The 17,981-nt window shown below is 44.8% G+C and overlaps 1 protein-coding gene across 1 annotated transcript in view; it reads right to left on the minus strand.

The window, feature by feature from the left end:
• Nucleotides 1-1,938: 1,938 nt before the first annotated feature.
• The window catches only part of Kcnmb4 (potassium calcium-activated channel subfamily M regulatory beta subunit 4), a 59,235-nt gene continuing 43,192 nt past the window's right edge, over nucleotides 1,939-17,981 (minus strand). The window contains exon 3 of the mRNA XM_052753407.1: nucleotides 1,939-4,088. Within this exon, the coding sequence (XP_052609367.1) occupies nucleotides 3,920-4,088 (169 nt within the window). The 3' untranslated portion in view covers nucleotides 1,939-3,919. The remainder of the gene's footprint in view (nucleotides 4,089-17,981) is intronic.

Below are 17,981 nucleotides of genomic sequence, written 5' to 3' on the forward strand. Positions count from 1 at the left end.
GTAGAGTCTCTGCCTAGGCCTCAAGTTCAACTGCTTCTGTATTCCAACAGCACAAGATGCGATTACTCTTCAGTCTTGCTCAAACCCCTCATTCAGTATCATTGATCAGACCGTGGGAGTCAGAGGAAGGGTGTTGCGTTCCTACCGAAACTCATTTTTTCCAAGGTGGCTGCCGAGAAACCAAAGAACAGAGCCACAGGCCACAGACAGTGACTGCTGGCTGAAGAAGAATTAAGAATTGAGAGTAGTTACTTTCAAATGCAACGAATAAAAGGATATGGATTTATAATCTATTCTTTTTAAATATTTATTATTTGTTTAGTGGGGGGGGACATGCATGTGCTACTCTGTGTGTGTGTGTGTGTGTGTGTGTGTGTGTGTAGGAGGGTGGGCAACGTATGGTAGTAGATGCTCTTGTTTCCCCGTGCAGCCCTAAGGAACAAACTCAGATAGTCAGGCTTGCCAGCCAGAGCCTTAACCTACTGAACCACCTCCAGCTCTTTACTATGGTTTTAATGAAATTATGTCTTTATGCTGTGATCAGCTTTGAATGCCACTGCCACTACCCAAGATGCGATAGGGTGTTGACAATGACACACACATTCACACCAAGAGTATGAAAAGCTTTCATATATATATATATATATATATATATATATATATATATATATATATATATATATATACTTTCCAGGCATAGAGCAAGCTCCCAAGTAGGTCCAGGAATGGTTTCACTGGCTTAGCTTTTACTGTACATGAAGTTGGGCTTGGGTGAGAATTGTTACAGGCAGGCTAAGGGTATATGTGATTTCAGCTTCCTACGGGGGCCAATGGAAGAGCCACCGGCCTTGCACAGCTTGTAACACAAATACGTAGTTGAGGGTAAAGTGAGGCTTAAAGGCACTTAGTGACTGCGCATCAGGAGTTGAGTTTGAGTTATTACAGTGAGGTGAACTATATGCCTGGCCTAGAAAAGCCCCCTTAATTCCTAAGGCAAACCATTTTGTAGATCTGTACCAGAAGACAGGTGGCAGACAACCTGAATGTCCCCCGAAATTTTCAGAGTTGCATGGAATATGTTGGCGAGGATTTCCAAGGGTTCAAAATAGGGGTAAGAGAAACAACAGACTAGGGCATGTGTCGCAGAGAGATCAGTGATGTAACCAGGAAGACCTTGCTTCCTGCCATGCCTGTTCCGCAGGTTCATCTATCCATCTTCTGCTCACTTTTCCTTTAGTATTAATTCCCCTCTTTCTTCGTGTTGGTAATAGAAACTCCCCCACCCCCTGGAGCACTGTAGGGTTTGTGTCTATCTTCAGATAACAGGCTCAAGCGTTCCTGGAGGCTGTGAAGTAAATACTTGGAGACTGCATGATGGGGACTAGTGATGGAGAATGGCTGTACTCCGTAAGGGCAATAGCCTTCTCCCAACATCGTTTCTTTTCCAGGCTGGAAGATACACACGCTTCTTTGAGACAGCATCGACCCTAAGAGAAGCACAGGTAGACAGTCTCAAACAGCTTGCCTACCCACTCTCTACTTATCAACCACTACTTCTGGATCGCCATGGAGGAAATAAACTTGCATCTTACATAAACCATCCTATTTGGGGATGTTTGTGTTACAGCAGCTCATCCTTTTTCCAACTTATGCAAGCAAATATTAAAAACTCAAGTTTATCTTTTATGAACCCCCCTCTCTCCAGGCTGAACCTTTGGGTTTTACTTTTAACAAGCAGAAATAAGAAACCTCACATTGAACTGGCTGTAAACAAGACCTAAAAACTACATGTGACTTTCACAGATTCAGTGTGCTTATCCTCTATTCCAAAAACCAACCGACAGCATACAGTTGTGTGTATATTCTTCGGGCCTAAGTGGATGCATGTAGTTAATCTAAATCACGAGTATTGAATTGACAAATGAAAACTCAGGTTGATTAACATGTTATTTCCTTTTATTCCAACACAGACATATGTCCATGGGCTCTTAAGGTTTGTGTGTTCTCTATAATCAGTTAATCATAGATAATTGGACGAGGATAAAACAGACTTCATCTCCCTCCGTGTGATGCCAAGACGATGATTTTTCTCTGATTCCTGGTTTCGTGTTACCCGGTGCTTCAGAATAGTTCTGTGTTGCTAAGACAACAGGGATACTGCAACAGAAAACTGGGATGGAAGTCAAGGCACGGAAGCAGCCTCAAAGGATGTCATAAATAGTGTATGCCGGGCCTTATTCACAGTGAAACCTGGAACACCTGAATTAGAAAAAAAAAAAAAAAGACTGTATTCTTCCAACGTTCTTCCAGAGGACTAGGGTACTCTTGACAGCTTCCACTCTGAAGTCAAGAAGACAGTGATGTGTGGACCGCAAGTGAGGAGTCATCACTCACTTAAGTGTTCAGTCCCCCATGGAAAATAACCAAGGTGAGCCTGTCCTTAAGTTCCAATGTTATTCTAAGGGCAATGTGTCTGCAGAGAGAGAAGAAAGCCAAGGCCAACACTATGCTGTCAGCTGTTCCTCCACTGAAAACGTGCATCTCATCGGAATGAAGGCCCGATTCTGGATGGCCAAGAGGGTGGGTCTGATATCAGCCGAGACTCGTGGTTGGTGTTTGGGATTCAAGTCTAGGAAGAGATGCAAAGGTGATGGTTTCTGATGCACTTAAAAAAAAAAATGAGACAGGGTGTCACCATGTACCCCTGGCTGTCCTGGAACTCACTGTGTAGACCAGGCTGGCCTTGAACACAGAGAGGGCCACCTGTGCCACCCATGGCTGGCCAGGATGCACTTTTGAAGGTACAGAAAGCCCAGCAGCCAGTGGGGTGAGCCAGGCTGCCTCCCCAGCTCTGTCTGAGCAAACCAAACAACTGCAGTCATCACCCTGCTTGAACACCAGAACATCAGGGCAAGGAATATGAAATGCTCGAACTGACTTCGTTTTCAGTCCTAACAGGAAAAAGAAAAATGGAAAAAAAAAAAGGAAAACAGCATTCAACTATAAACTGAAGAGTGTGTCATGTCATGTATGTTCTACTGCACAGAAATAAAAATCTGCCAAAAAGGAAAAAAAAAAATGAAGGCTGGGACTCTGGCTCAGTGGTCCAGAGCTTGTCTAGCACATGCAATGCCCTTGTTTTGATGCCTAGCACTTCAAATAAATGAATAAATAAATAGCATGAACGGATAAATAAGAATTGTGTCCCCAGAGCTTAGACAGGCCTTCTTCAGAATCAGGTCTCTCTTTCACAAAGTCATCTGGCCAGAAATTATAATGGCCACGCAAAGGCAGGCAGTGGAGGATGTTTTGTCAGCCTTCAAAGGAAAAACAAAAACAAAAACAAAAACAGAGTGGCCAGAGGCCGAGTCACCACTGTAGAATTACTTTTTCAAGTAGGAGTCAAGATACTATTTACTAGTGGAAATGGGTGGTTATGTCTTAACCTGCAGTTTCGAATGCTAAGTTTAATCTAGCAGAGTCAAGTGAAAACCCTTAGGCCCCTTTAAATACCCTGGTGATTTAAGCATAAAAAAGAAAATAGAAAAGAACACAGAGGGCACTGTATTTTAATATTTGTAAGTAGCAGAAATCATAATGGTTTGTATACTACACTATACAAATAAGATACTGTTACTTTCCAAAGAAAACCAACTTCTCAGAGGGTTTTCCAAACAGTTAGTCACTCCATATAGCTAAGAGCTTGACCCGTTAGCCATTGCTACAGCACGCGGAACACAGGCGATGAGTTCCCGAGTCTTCCAACCGTGCCTGTTTCTGATGCCACTGAAGAAGGGGCCTCGTGGAGGCCTGTTGCGGCCCCTTCCATCTCCTGCGCCACCAAATGTGGGCTCTGCAGGGCAGGCGAGTGCTGACGGGGCAGCCTCTGCGCGTGGCTTCCCACAATCCTCCTCCAGCATTAGGAGAACTTGCGCTTCTTCATGGCTTCTGCCTTGACCGCCAGGCTCTTGGCACAGATGGTCAGGACCACAATGAGAACGCCCACCACAAATGTCACCACGGGCCAGAGGAAGCAGTGCAGCAGGACAATCTCATCGTGCGTGCGGTGTAGGAGAACGTCCTCTGGTCTGCAAGAGAGTGGAGGAGAGGAGAGGAAAAGCAGTCAGACTCTCATTACAGCATCAAACACTCCACAACCTGCATGCAAACTCGCTTTCCAGCCCAAGGGGATGATCACCCTTGAAAGTGAAGACTCTGATTAGAGACACCACACTTTCTGCTTCAAGCCCATTTCCGAAAGCTGTGAGCTCTTGAATCAAGCAATTGGTGCAAATTTGCATATCACTTATTATATCATTTGCAGGCTGCAAAATGTCTAAGGTAGAGCATCACTTGGCTATCATTTTCCTCCACCCTAATTTGCTTCCTTTTTCTTCCTTTCTTAACCTCACTGGCCAATGAGTATAGATGAGGCTAAATGTTACTGATGGGCGGGCATTCTTCAACAAACCTAAACTCCATCTTGGCATTTAGATGGATTCCAAGTGATTTTACTTCGGGGGAGTTGGGGGGGGGATATCACGCTGTTGTTCAAGTTAGGGTAACAGAACATATATAGCCCACAGGCAAGTCTAACCTGTAGTGTTGGCCACATGCATCCCAAGATAACCACGAATGCAGACGAACAAAATAAAACAATAAGCAGGCAATGGATGAACTGAATGCATTATCTATGTTTCCGTACGAAACTTATCATCCATTGGAGCCATTGCCCGCTCTCTTAGCAGAGCTTGCAAAGCGGCAGTAATAGAGTTCTCTGTTGCCAGTGTGAACATTGTTTCAATTCCTACATTTGTCTCTGATAGAAAGCAAAGATAAGATACCTCCACAAACCATGCTCGCCCACCCTTGGCAATTAGGCAGATGTCTGGGAGTTCAGTTTTCATACAAGAGGCTTGTATTTTATGAAATATTTGCATTTCATTCACAGGGAGGCTTGCTCTGTTATCCCACTACTGTGGGATATATACCTATACTTCCTCCAGAAAAAAAGGTTGCAAAATAAATTGTCCCACTATCCCCAACAACGTCAAAGGCTTCAGAGCCCAAGGGCAGTGCCTTTAACAGGGAAGTGTACGCCTGGGAGATTTCATTAGTACTAGCAGCTTTCATTATTTCCCAGAAGGCTGATAAAGGACACTGGGTATTTCTTTTTTCTGTATAGTGAAATTGCCACACAGCATCAGCAGAAACAGCTGTGCAGGATGGATTCGAAATGACTGAAAATCCTTGTGCTTTTCTTCTTGGGTGCCTAATTTCATTTTTCTGCACATAAAGTGAGATCCTACTTGGCATTTCAAAGAAAAATGTATATTAAATGAATGCCGAATCACTGCAGCAACGAGGCCAATCACTCTTAATGCAACCCATGGTCTTCAAGACCTTGCCATTCATTTAAGTTCAATTAAGGTTTTTTGTTTTGTTTTGTTTTTTTTCTGCTGTAAGATGCAACAGGGCTGTGACTTTGTGGTCTGTCATTCTACGTGCATTTGTTATTAAATAACTTGCTGCTGCTGCTGCTGCTGCTGCTGCTGCTGAAGAACCTGATTGTGTCGCAGCCTTATTATCCTCGTCAACTCTAAAGAAACTTTATGACTAAGTCTGAAGGAGCAGAGGCCAAGGACCCCACATAGCTGAGGTACAAGACAGTCAGAGTCACTTTTAGAGTCTCCAAAGTCTTCACTGTCAGAACTGCCACTGTTCTCTTCCCAGCTACAGGAGCCCACAGCGGGCACATGACCCTACCTAAGAGGTCCCACCTGTCTCCCAGGATGCTCTCTGGGAAGCACTGTTCTATGTCTTTAAAACTATTGATACAAAGAGGAGTTCTAGCCAGGCCGTGGTGGCGCACGTCTTTAATGCCAGCACTCGGGAGACAGAAGCAGGTGGATCTCTGTGAGTATGAGTCCAGGCTGGGCTACAGAGGGAGATCCAGGACAGTCAGAGTTACACAGTAAAATCCTGTCTCGAAAAACAAACAAACAAAAAAACAACAACAACAACAATAAAAAAGAGGAGTTCTAGATTCTTCATCAGAAGGGTCAGATACACAGCAATGTGAATACACTTGATACCAAGGAAAAAGAAAGAAAAGGAGAAGAAAGGTGATCTGGGTTTCTATTTCTATAGTAACTGCATTTGTAATTTGCATAAGTAATGTGCTTTGGTAACTAATTTTCTGTTAAGATGCTTCTGTGTAGATCCTCTTTGGTATTCTTCCTCCAGTCATTATTTAGGATATTACTGAATGCCTTTATCATAATATTGAACAAATGAGCCAGAGGGATGACGGAACTGCCATACATATCATACGTACCATCTGATACACAGTTTAAAGAATGTGTGGTGGAGAAAATGTGAAGGAAACGGGCAGGAGAGAAGGAAGCAACCGGAAATTGGTGGATCCAGAAGCTTGTCTTCCTCAGAAACTCTCTAGAGTTCTATCTCCTTGTTCCTGGGGAACACTTAGCGTTTTAAAGCTTTAAGTGACAAAATAAAATGACTCATTTGAGCTGAATTTGAACTGCTTCAACAAATCCTTTTTTAGAGGTAGAAAAAAATTATCATACACATTTCCTTAAAAACCATGCATGTCTGTTTCTACTTCAGACAGCTCTAAGATGCCCCACAACCTCCTCGGATAAGAAAAACTCATTTCTCAGGTCACTAGTCACTTGGTTACGACTCACTGGGATCACCTTTACATTGCTTCCTCTGGCCTAAGTTTCTCTCATTTCAACTGGGCTCATAGTACTGTTATTGAAGGTACTCCCCTGCCTCAGTTATTTATTTCCTCTGCATTGGTGGGCCAAAAACTATTTGGCTTAGAATTCACTTTTTCCCATGGTTATAGGGTGGAAATAAAGAGGACCGCAGACAAAAAAGCCAGACGTGATTACTCTGTACCTGAGGGTCCTTTTGGAGGGTGTGGGGATTATAATGGAAACTGAGTGAGATGGGTTCTTCATCCTAAAAGAATAAATATAATGGGTGACCTTGGGGAAGGCCTGAGTGCAGCTCTGAAGGACACTGTGATAACAGTGACACTTTTGTTAGCTGTTTTCTTACATTTAGTGTTTACTAAGCACATGCCACCTGTCGGGTACTACGGCAGAACATCCTCAAAACGATTGTGTTAGAAACGTTTTAGAAGGAGCGACGGAAGGCATTAGTTGGTTTGAGGTCACACAATCTAAAGTGAGGGCATAATAATTCGAAAGCATATCTGTGTGATTTTTTTTTTTAATCTGTGTTATTTCTTTACCTTGAAGGCAGCTTTTCTCAAACTAGATTTAAGTGGTACTTGTTTCTGTCCCCCATTCAACTATCTCAGAATCTGAAGTTGTGGGGCCCAGAAGTCGTGTAGAAACTCTGGGGTAATTCTATTTATACTTGTGCAAGAAGCATGAGGTAGAGATCTAATAACGAAAGAACATCGAATGAATGTTCCAGGGTTAGCACTTCTCAGACTATCCCATGCTAATTGAGACTTAGGTCCAGGTGATTTTCTCAGCTTCCACAGGATTCGATGTAGCATGTGTACTGCTTGTGAGTGCTTTACTATGTACCCTCACAGGAAAAGACAGAGATCTAGGACAGGGCAGACATGTATGGGGCAGGGCCAGAGGCTAAGGGTTGGAAATACAGACCACAGTGTGGAATTTGCCATGGGAGGCCCCTCAGTTCTTCTGTGAGAACCAAGAAGGATGCCTCCTAGGCCAGCCTCAATTCCAATCAAACAAGATAAAAACACAGAGATTTGGGATACATCCTCTTAAATACAGAAAATCTATTCCCTCTGACTTTGTCTCATCGACTAAGAAAAGTTACAGCCCACAGTACTTGTTCTGTTGGCCAGCGGGGAAAGAAAATGGTGATTTAAAATAAATAAATAAATAAATAAAATGAGTAATTTCTTCAGTTTAATCTGTTCTTATCAAATCTCAACGGGGAGTTGGGAGACGTCTCAGTTGGGAAAGCACCCCACGTGTAATAATGAGGGTCTCGTTCATGCTCTCAGCACCTGCGTAAAAGCTGAACTTAGCTATGCACATCTCCACCCCTAGAGTTCTAGGGGTGGAGATAAGTGGATCCCTGGGGCTCATCGGGCAGCCAATCTAGTCAACCAGTGAGCTCTGGGTTCAGTAAGAGATGCTGTCTCAAAAGACAGCCCAGCATGACACACACCTTTAATCCCAGCCTTCTAGAGGCAGAATGGGGGCCATCTCTGTGAGTTTGAGGCCAGCCACAACCTCATGAGTTTCAGAGGCAGAAATAAGATAAGGTAACTAGCAAGAGTGAAAGACACTCAACCTCTGGCCTCCACACACACATACCCACATGCACTCACATGCACAAATACCATACACATACCATAGCTTGAATAGCATCATTGACGAATATGGTATTATGGAACTATACCAACCAAGAGACAAGATGACCCACTTAAAAGAGCTTTCTCGATTTCTCCGTGATATCCTACAGATACAGAGGAACAGAGGCCCCTCTAGATATCAGAAGTCCTTTACAATTGGCTGAGCATAGGATTTTTCTCATCATGGAAGCTGCTACAATGTTAAGATTTTGACCCATTTTAGCAGCACAGTAGGTCATCCTTCTGCTAGCCACACTCCTCTTGCCTTGCCTTTTCAGTTTGTACATTTGGAGCTAATCTTAATAAACCCTCCCACCCCACCCCACCCTTCGGCACTGGGTCCTGAACCTATGGCCTTGCAATACTATGTGCACACTCCACTCTTGAACGGTATGCATTGCCAACCCCAATCCTCTCAAGCCGTGGAAGACGTACAATGTTTACATATTACGTTTATTATTATACACTACCAAGCCTTACTCACAGCATATCGTATCATTAGAGACATTTCCACACTTTGGGGGAAAGTCTAAAGTTTTAAAGTCTAAAACGTTTCGTCATGACTTTGATCAAAACAATTCCACAAGCATGACGTAAGCCCCACATGCCAGGGCCCTGATGTGGTTACATGACCAAAGAACACCAAAAAAACAAAAACAAAAACAAAACAAAACAAAAAAAAAAACAACAAAAACCCATATATTTATATACATATATATATATATGTGTGTGTGTATATGTATGTATATATATATATGTATGTATGTATGTATGTATGTATGAGGATTTCATTACTTGAGCCCTCTGAACAAGTGCGAACTAGGCCTGCTTTAAATTTTATTTATTATTTATAACATGACCTAGTTTCAAAAAGAACCTGAAATGGATAATACAAACAGAAGATGTGAATGACATAAAATCCTTAATCTGACAGTAACAGAACAAGAGCAATACAATTAGAATGGGAAAAATAAAAACTTCTCCAAAAAAAAGCCACTGTGTTTACATTAAACTCATCTCTGAGCCTCCTGGGACTCAAGGGGGCTGGGGACAGACATGCTAGCCACCCAACTGCTACTCCATGAGAAAAGGAAACAAGAGACTCTGGCGTTTTGTTAGGACTGACCTAAAGGGAAAAGTACTCTGTGCGTACATTTACCTAAATGAGCCAATGCGTTGTGTTTGGAAGGGCCAGGACCACAGTTTCTCAAAGCTAATGACGAAATCACTGGAGGGCTTCTTACCACACTGAGTCCAAAGTCTCAGACCTGCAGGACTGAAGAGCGTTGCAGCGTGTGGTGTGTCACACCTGAAGACGAACTGAGGGAAACAGCGTTTTCACAATCCTGGATCAGCATCGGCCTGGCTGCTGACATTGGCTGCTCCAGACTGAAACCCTAAAGCTGGAGCCTGGGTATTCTGTGCTTTTACCCTGGAGGTAACCAAATGAAAAGCCACCAGGAAAGGTACTTATGTGTTCTTTGACAGCTTAACTTAATCTGTGTGTGTGCTGGGGGGCCTTAGTTAGTCTTAGAAAGTTTTCTACATAGGTCTTAAACGTGTAAGTATTTAAATGAAACACAACCAGTGGGCCTAAGGACCTGAGTTTGATCCTTAGCATCCATGGAAAAAGTTCTGGCTATGGTGGCTTGCACTTGGAATCCCAGCACACAGGAGGCCCAAACAGGCAGATCCCTGGGGTTCGCTGGTCAGCCAGCCCAGTCTATGGGCACGCTACAGGCCAATGAGAGAGCTGTCTCAAGGAAAAAAGCAAAAAGATTGACGGCTACTGAAGAAGGCTACCTGAGGTTGTCCTTTGACCCCCATACATAACACACATAAGCACACGCACACACCTTTGACCTCCACACATAACACACATGAGCACGTGCACACACCTTTGACCTCCACACATAACACACATGAGCACGTGCACACACACACACACACAGCTTTGTTGTGGTTAAGTGTGAGGAACGTGGAACCCTGGAGGTGGCAGAAAGTTAGCTTAAGTTGAAGACATTTGAAACTAAACAGACAAGACAAATTCCTTCTAGAAATTTCCCTCAACTGCATAATCACACAACTTCTGGGATATGAGGCTACCATACTTTCTTCTCTGAGAGTTCCAGTCTTCACAGAAGATCACTCATGCTTGAAGAGGCAAACATTATCACAAACTTCCCCTCCTAAAAAGCCCATCTGTCCATCCCTGGAGTCTTTTCTCTGCCACCACTAAGTATGCATGCCCCAAATCTAACCACTTCTTCTTTTATTTGAGGTCCTATGCACAAAACATATTTAACAACTAATCGAAGTACTTGAGATCATTCATTCACGGAGAAAAAAGGTTTGTTTGGGCCTGTGGTGAGGCGTGAGGCACCACATCATGCTGGCCGCACACTCTCTTCATCAACAGGAAATGGAAGGAAAGACAGATGAAGGTTCCCACAATCCTCTTCTACACCATGGCTTCAGGGACCTAAAGACCATCTTGTTGTGGAATACTATTTTGACTAGGTAAAGATGTGTTACATCTGTCTGTGCTGCGGAATATTACTTTAACTATGTGAGGAAGGTGTGTTACATTTGTTTCTGCTGCCTTTGTTTCATTATGCAAAGATGTGTTCCTGTTTCACCTGGCCTGCATAAAGCACCTGATTGGTCTAGTAAAGAGCCGAACGGCCAAGCGCTAGGCAGGAGAGGGATAGGTGGGGCTGGCGGGCAGAGAGAATAAATAGGAGGAGGAATCTAGGTTAGAGAGAAGAGAATGAGGGAGAAAGAGGGGACAGGCTTGGGGCCAGAAGCCAGGCAACCACCAGCCAGCATGGAGACATCAGGAAAGTAAGACACACAGAAAGAAAGAAAGGGAAAGGGAAAGCCCCAAGGCAAAATGGAGATAAACAGATTAAAATAAGAGCTGAACTAAGGCCAAGCATTCAGAATTAATCATAAGTCTCCATGCCATGATTCGGGAGCTGGTTAATGGCCCAAAAAAGAAATCCTGGTACACTGTCTGATAGGTTCCACCCTTCAAAAGTAACAATACCTTCCCATACAGGAGCCACATGGGTCATTCAGAACCCAAACAATAGCAGAGTGTTATTGAATATTTTGGCTTTTAGCAATACCATACATAGTCTGAGGCCCTTCTGGAAGGAGACTGGATTAAAATGTACTCCCTGGAAATGCCAGATTTGATCTATTGATTAATAATTAAAAAATCATCTTTGAAGTTTTTTTTTCTATGAAAAGATACTAAAGATTGGCCAATAGGAATGCTGGGGGAGCCAGAGGTATATGGCTTAGTTGTAGAGCACATACTTAAGATGCACAAGGCTATGGGTTTGAATTCTAGCAAATAAGAAAGAAGTTGAATTTGATTTTGGCATAACTGAACCATCCTTGTTGAGAGTAATTAGCTAATATGCCTAGTTGCTGGGGCGTAATCATACAACCTTGCCAAGCAGGTAGAAGAAGTGTGCTTGTCTTCCCATGCAGCTGCAGGAGAGCCCAGCAGTGAGGAGAGAGAGACAAGCCACAGGGGTCCTTTACAGTGACTGCTCTTGACATGGAGCTTCTCTACTATGGGGACACACTTGGAACCCCAGAGTAGTATAAAGTTAGCTTAAGCTGAAGACATTTGAGACTAAACAGACGAGACAAACTCCTTCTAGAAATTTCCCTCATCTGCATAACCACGCAACTTCTGGGATACGAGACTACCATATTTTTTTTTTTTCCTCTGAGAGTTCCAGTCTTCACAGAAGATCACTCATGCTTGCAGAGGCAAACATTATAACAAACTTCCCCTCCTAAAAGCCAATCTGTCCATCACCGGAGCCTTTTCTTTGTCCCCGCCCCCCACTAAGTATGCAAGCCCCCAATCTAACCACTTCTTTTATGTGACGCCCCGTTTATCAAGTTTGTTCTCACTTTCTCCTGTAATGGATTATTTGTCAATTTCATTCCAGTCCCCAGCCAGTAAATCTGAAGGAGTAGAGGGTTTTTCTTCCCCTACACCATTACGAGCTCATTTTGACTCACACAGGTTTTAGCAATGATGCTATGGTAAAGGCTTTAAGAAGCCTGGATGGTAGTTATCTCAGGAGCGTGGTTTTGCTCCAGAGGGTTCCTATCTAGGGACAACATGCTCACCACACATCTATAAATGTTAGTCACACCCTCCTGTCATCCTCTACTGTCTTTCCCAGGCTGACTGAGATCGGCAATATATAATGCATGGGGGTAGCCTACCCTTTGTGGAAGTTTAAGTCAAATCCACATCTACAGGGTGTGCAGAGAAAAAAAAGCACTTGACTGTGGCGGGAGATCTAGGAAAGTGGCAGGTGTGTTATTTTGGAGCAATAAAGAGTTGAATTAATTATAAGGCAGAGAGCGCGTAATTAGGTGCGTGCCGCAGGAAAGACCTGAACAATCTACACGTGCAGGGCAGTGTTTCAGAACACGCACTTGACTTAGACAAACCTGATCTTGAGGTAAACGTTTAATCTGTTCTTCGCATCTTAGTTTTCTCATCTGTAAAGTGTGTGTTCATTACTTTTCTTTTTGTTGTGATAAAAAAAAAGTCAATATAAGGAAGACTGGAAGGATTCATTTTGCCTCGTAGTTTAGGAGACATAGTTCGTCACGGTGGGGAAGACATTGGTGCCAGCTGATCATATTGTGTCCTATTCAGGAAACAGAGCACAGACAGTCGAGGCAGGCTGGAAAACCCACTTCTTCTATTGCGACTCCGACTCCACCTCCTCAACATTCTACAACTTTCCAAAACAGCGACATCGGTTGGAAACGGAGTGTTCAAACACATGAGTGTGCATGTGTGTGTGTGTGTGTGTGTGTGTGTGTGTGTGTGTGTATGTGGGGGGGCATTGCCTATTCAAACCACAACAGTGGGATAATAAAAATCTGCCTTGCTCCTGAGAACGAAATGAGATACAGAAGAGAGGAGCTTCCGGAGCTTCCTGACGTGGGAGCACATAAGAAGAGATGGCAGTGAGAAGATTGTCATCACTCGGTTAAAAACTGATTCTGGAATGGTGGCAGTACTGTCTTCTCCGGGTATCTTTGTCACCTGAATATTGTAAGGAGGTAGTCACAGGCAGTCCCTGTGGTCACATTAAAATTCCTTCTGGCACAGAGGCCTTTGTTGCTTCTCAATCCCCTGAGTCACGAACAGTGAGCATTCCATCCTATGTGGCAGGCTGACAGGGAACGAGGGAGACGCACGGGGCAGGCTTACCAAGCAAATGACGTCTTCCAATTCGACCACACACGTGTCAGGCAGAGGCAAGAAGAAAGCCCCTACCCACATTAGAGCCCTCATGAGGAGCATAAACAGAGGTTCTGCGCCAAACTCATCCCACAAATGTCATTTAACAGAGCCAGATTATGCTGAGGACAGTCCCCAGCTACAGATGTGGCCTGCATCAGCGACTGTCTCAACAGGTTTCCTGAGACACCCGCAGCTCTGGGCTCCCACACCGACATGCATCCTTTGGTTCTATTCATGCTAAGGTGCCTGCTGTTTTTTTTACACACCCTGTCTGTCTTCTCAACCTGACTCTTGAAGCGCTGGCGTGAGACACTTGTTATGTGTAACCCCGGGCTGTGAAAGCTCCTGACTTCTCCAGGGGGAGGGCAGGGAGGAAGCAGGCATCACTGTCAAGATTTGCAAGCAGAAAGTATGAACTTTTGACTTAAAAAAAAAAAAAATAACACTAGTTCTCATCTCTCTGCTTTCTCCCTGCAGATGTAATACGGCCAGCTGCCTCTGGCTCCTGCCAAGCAGACAGATACTCTCACCACCAAGGCTTCTCCACCGTACTGGCATGAACCCTCAAACTGTGAGCCAAAATAAAGCCTCCCTCCTCTAAGTTGCTTTTTTTCCCCTCCCAGTGTTTTCTCAGGGCAACAAGAAAGTAACAATGTCTTCTAGGTCCCTCTGACATTGCGACCCCAGGAGCTTAGTGTTCCAATCCGACTGTTTCCAGTGCAGGGGCTCACACCAGCAGAGGGACTGACTGCACACATAGAAGGAGAACGTTTTTTTGGGGGGGAAGATCACTCCAAAACAGCCACATTTTCTGTCATCTCCCTGAGCTGAATCATGCTCTCAGCCCTCGCTCCAAGGCGAAGAGGACACGAAATCATCATCGCAGATCGCACACTTGCAACGTGGGTGTGAGAAACCGTTTCCAGGGAGAAGATGACAAACACACCCAGGGGACCCAAAATAAGCACACCCGAGCAGGGATTCCATTGGGTGCTCGCTCGGGAGGCTGGCAGGAGCTTCGGCGTTTTGGTTCTCAAGGAAATAAGCAGGGTAAGGAATCCCCTCAAATGTCACTGTATCTATCACCTTCCTGTCTGAACACATCGGGGCATCCTGCGTGCCGTGGAACGATGGCATTTGAAAGGAGGTCAAGAAACATTTTCTCCCCGCCCGCCCTCCCCCGATTCCTGAGAAAAAAAAATCAAGATGGTGAGGGCTTCTAAAGTAGTGAGAAGCAAAATGGGGGTAGAACCATGCAGGCTCAGCCACACCCGGGGAGTGGGGGAGGGCCGGGAGAGGGGGTCCCCACAAAGCGATGGACTCAGCAACGGCTCACCTCCCCCTGGATGGTCTCCCTGGGGTTCCCGGACCTAGAAGAACAGTGCATTCTGCTCAGCTCAAGATGTGAGCCTGAACAAATGTTGGCGGGGACGGCCGAGGGCTTCAAAGAATGGGGTGCAAACCCACGAACTGCAGCTGAGCGAACCCTGGAGGGGGAGGCGAGAGCCTAGACTAGCAGGGGATCTTCTCAAAGGCCACGTATATTTGTTGGAAGCTGCAAATGCCACAGCTGTGTCTGCCTAAACAGTCATGCGTATTTACTTGTGTTTTCTACAGACGGTGCCAACTATTTTCAGATAATTTCCCAAACAAATGATCATATTTACTCTTCGGCTTTCCTCTCTGCCTTTTTGCTTTTTATGAGTGGGTACGCGGATGTATGTTCATGCGCATATGCGTGTGTGTGTGTGTGTGTGTGTGTGTGTGTGTGTGTGTGTGCGTGTGATGTCAGAAGTCAGCCTCAGGGGTCATTCCTTGGGTACTATCCCCATTTTTTTTTTTTGAGACAAGATGTGCTGGACAGTTTTATGTCAACTTGACACAAACAAGCTAAAGCCATCTGAGAGGAGAGAACCTCAAATAAGAAAATGCCGCCATAAGATCAGGCTGTGGGCAAGCCTGTAGGACACTTCCTTAATTAGCGATTGATGAGGCAGGGCCCAACCCACTGCGGGTGACGCCATCCCTGGGCTAGTGGCCCCGGGTTCTATAAGAAAGCAGGCTGAGCAAGCCAGTCAGCAGCACCCCTCCGTGGCCTCTGCACCAGCTCCTGCCTCCAGGTCCCTGCCCTGCCTGAGTTCCTGTCCTGACGACCTCCTTCAGTGATGGACAGTGCTGTGGAGGCTTAAGCCAAATAAACCCTTTCCTCCCCAAGTTGCTTTGGTCATGGTGTTTCATCACAGCGACAGTCACCCTAAGACACAGGGTCTCTTATTGGCATGGGACTTGCCAGGAAGCTGAGGGTGGCTGGTGAGAGATGCCCAGGGATCTGCCTTCCCAGTGTGAGGACTGAAAGCATCTGTCGCCCGCACGGGGTTTCTCTCCCTGACTGGCATGCCTCCTGGGAATCAAAATCAAGTACTGACTGAGCTATCTGCCCAGACCCCTCTCTGTTTGTTTACAAAATCCTTGTCTAGCCTAGCCTCTCCCACTGTATAGTAGTCTCTGTTTTTCCAACTCATCCTGCTGAAGTACTCTCCCTGTGCTGGGGGACCCCCAAACCTGCTCCTCAGGGTACATCCCCATTCTGGCCTCACATGCTGCGACATGCAACCGTCATGGGACTGGACACAAGAGAGGATCCCAGGCAGGCACACAGCTATCCAGACTCATCCCACAGCAACTCCATCCATAATTTACTCAGCTAATCACCATTACTGTCTGACGAGGTTAAGTTCAATTTCCTCTAATTAGATCCTCAATGAAGAAAACCCACTCACGTGTCCATTTCTTCACTTTTATACACCTTGCACATCAGTAATGCACTATTATTCTGGCAGCTGTGGGGAAAGATTTAAAAATGTGCCTTGGGTTGGAAAAGGCCAGCTGAGCATCTCTCTCTCTCTCTCTCTCTCTCTCTCTCTCTCTCTCTCTCTCTCTCTCTCTCCAATTTTAAATGCTTCATTTAATACACAAGTTCTCATACCTTTTAACACAGATTAATACAAATTACACATCCCTAAAAGCCATATACTCTAGTGTATTTGATTTTCTCAATTTTTTTAAATTATTATTTTTCTTTTTTTATTATTAAGAAATTTTCTATTCCTTTTACATACCAACCACAGAAACCCCCTCTCCTCCCTCCTCCCATCCCCCAGTCTTCTCCCCCAACCAACCCCCATTCCCACCTCCTCCAAGGCAAGACCTCCCAGGGGGACTCAGCAGAGCCTGGTACATTCAGTTGAGGCAGCTCCAAGCCCCTCCACCTGAACCAAGGCTGGGAAAGGTGTCCCACCATAGGTAATGGGCTCCAAAAAGCCCGCACATGCACCAGGGATGGATCCTGATCCCACTGCCAGGGGCCCCTTAAGCAAGTCAAGCTACACAACTGTCTCGCCTATGCAGAGGGCCTAGTCCAGTCCCATGGATAATTCATAGCTATTGGCCCACAGTTCATGAGTTCCCACTAGTTTGGTTTGGTTGTCTCTGTAGATTTCCCCATCATGATCTTGATGCCCCTTGTACCTGAGCGTCTGTAATCACGGAAGCCTGAAGGAAAGGTTACTTCCTACTACAACGCGGTCACTCTACAAGGTTCCCAGTTGTTAGAAGCCTGTGTCGTTACAATGTATTGTACACCAAGCAGCTATTTTTAAATTAAATAATTAAAAGAGTACACACACACACACACACACACACACACACACACACACACACACACACTTTGCTACTGCATGTAAGAAAAGAAAAACAGTCCTAGCATTTCTATCCAGGCCACCAATGACTCACGCGTCTGGACCCCTAAATTACACAGCACTGGATACACGAATAATAGTTTTACACTCAGTCTTCTTGTTGTCTGCTGTGCAATTGTGTCTCTTGTTTAAAATGCATGAAGCCGATATTAAAATGCTTCTGAATTATAAAATTGAGCTGCGCCGGGCGGTGGTGGCGCACGCCTTTAATCCCAGCACTCGGGAGGCAGAGCCAGGCGGATCTCTGTGAGTTCGAGGCCAGCCTGGGCTACCAAGTGAGTTCCAGGAAAAGGCGCAAAGCTACACAGAGAAACCCTGTCTCGAAAAACCAAAAAAAATAAAAATAAAAATAAAAATAAAATAAAATAAAATAAAATTGAGCTGCATTAGTTTGGAGGCTCTATTCCTACACGGTAAGTCTCTCTTTAATACGCTTCTACAAAGAAAGTGCTGTTGAGAAGCATGCACAACAATTAAAGGCGTGACTTATGACTAAATAATAGCACCTGTGTGTGCTAGCAGCTCAACTTTA

The sequence above is a fragment of the Peromyscus californicus genome, unplaced genomic scaffold (assembly GCF_007827085.1).
Source record: "Peromyscus californicus insignis strain IS unplaced genomic scaffold, ASM782708v3 Scaffold_24__1_contigs__length_46423439, whole genome shotgun sequence".
Taxonomy (NCBI): Eukaryota; Metazoa; Chordata; class Mammalia; order Rodentia; family Cricetidae; genus Peromyscus; species Peromyscus californicus.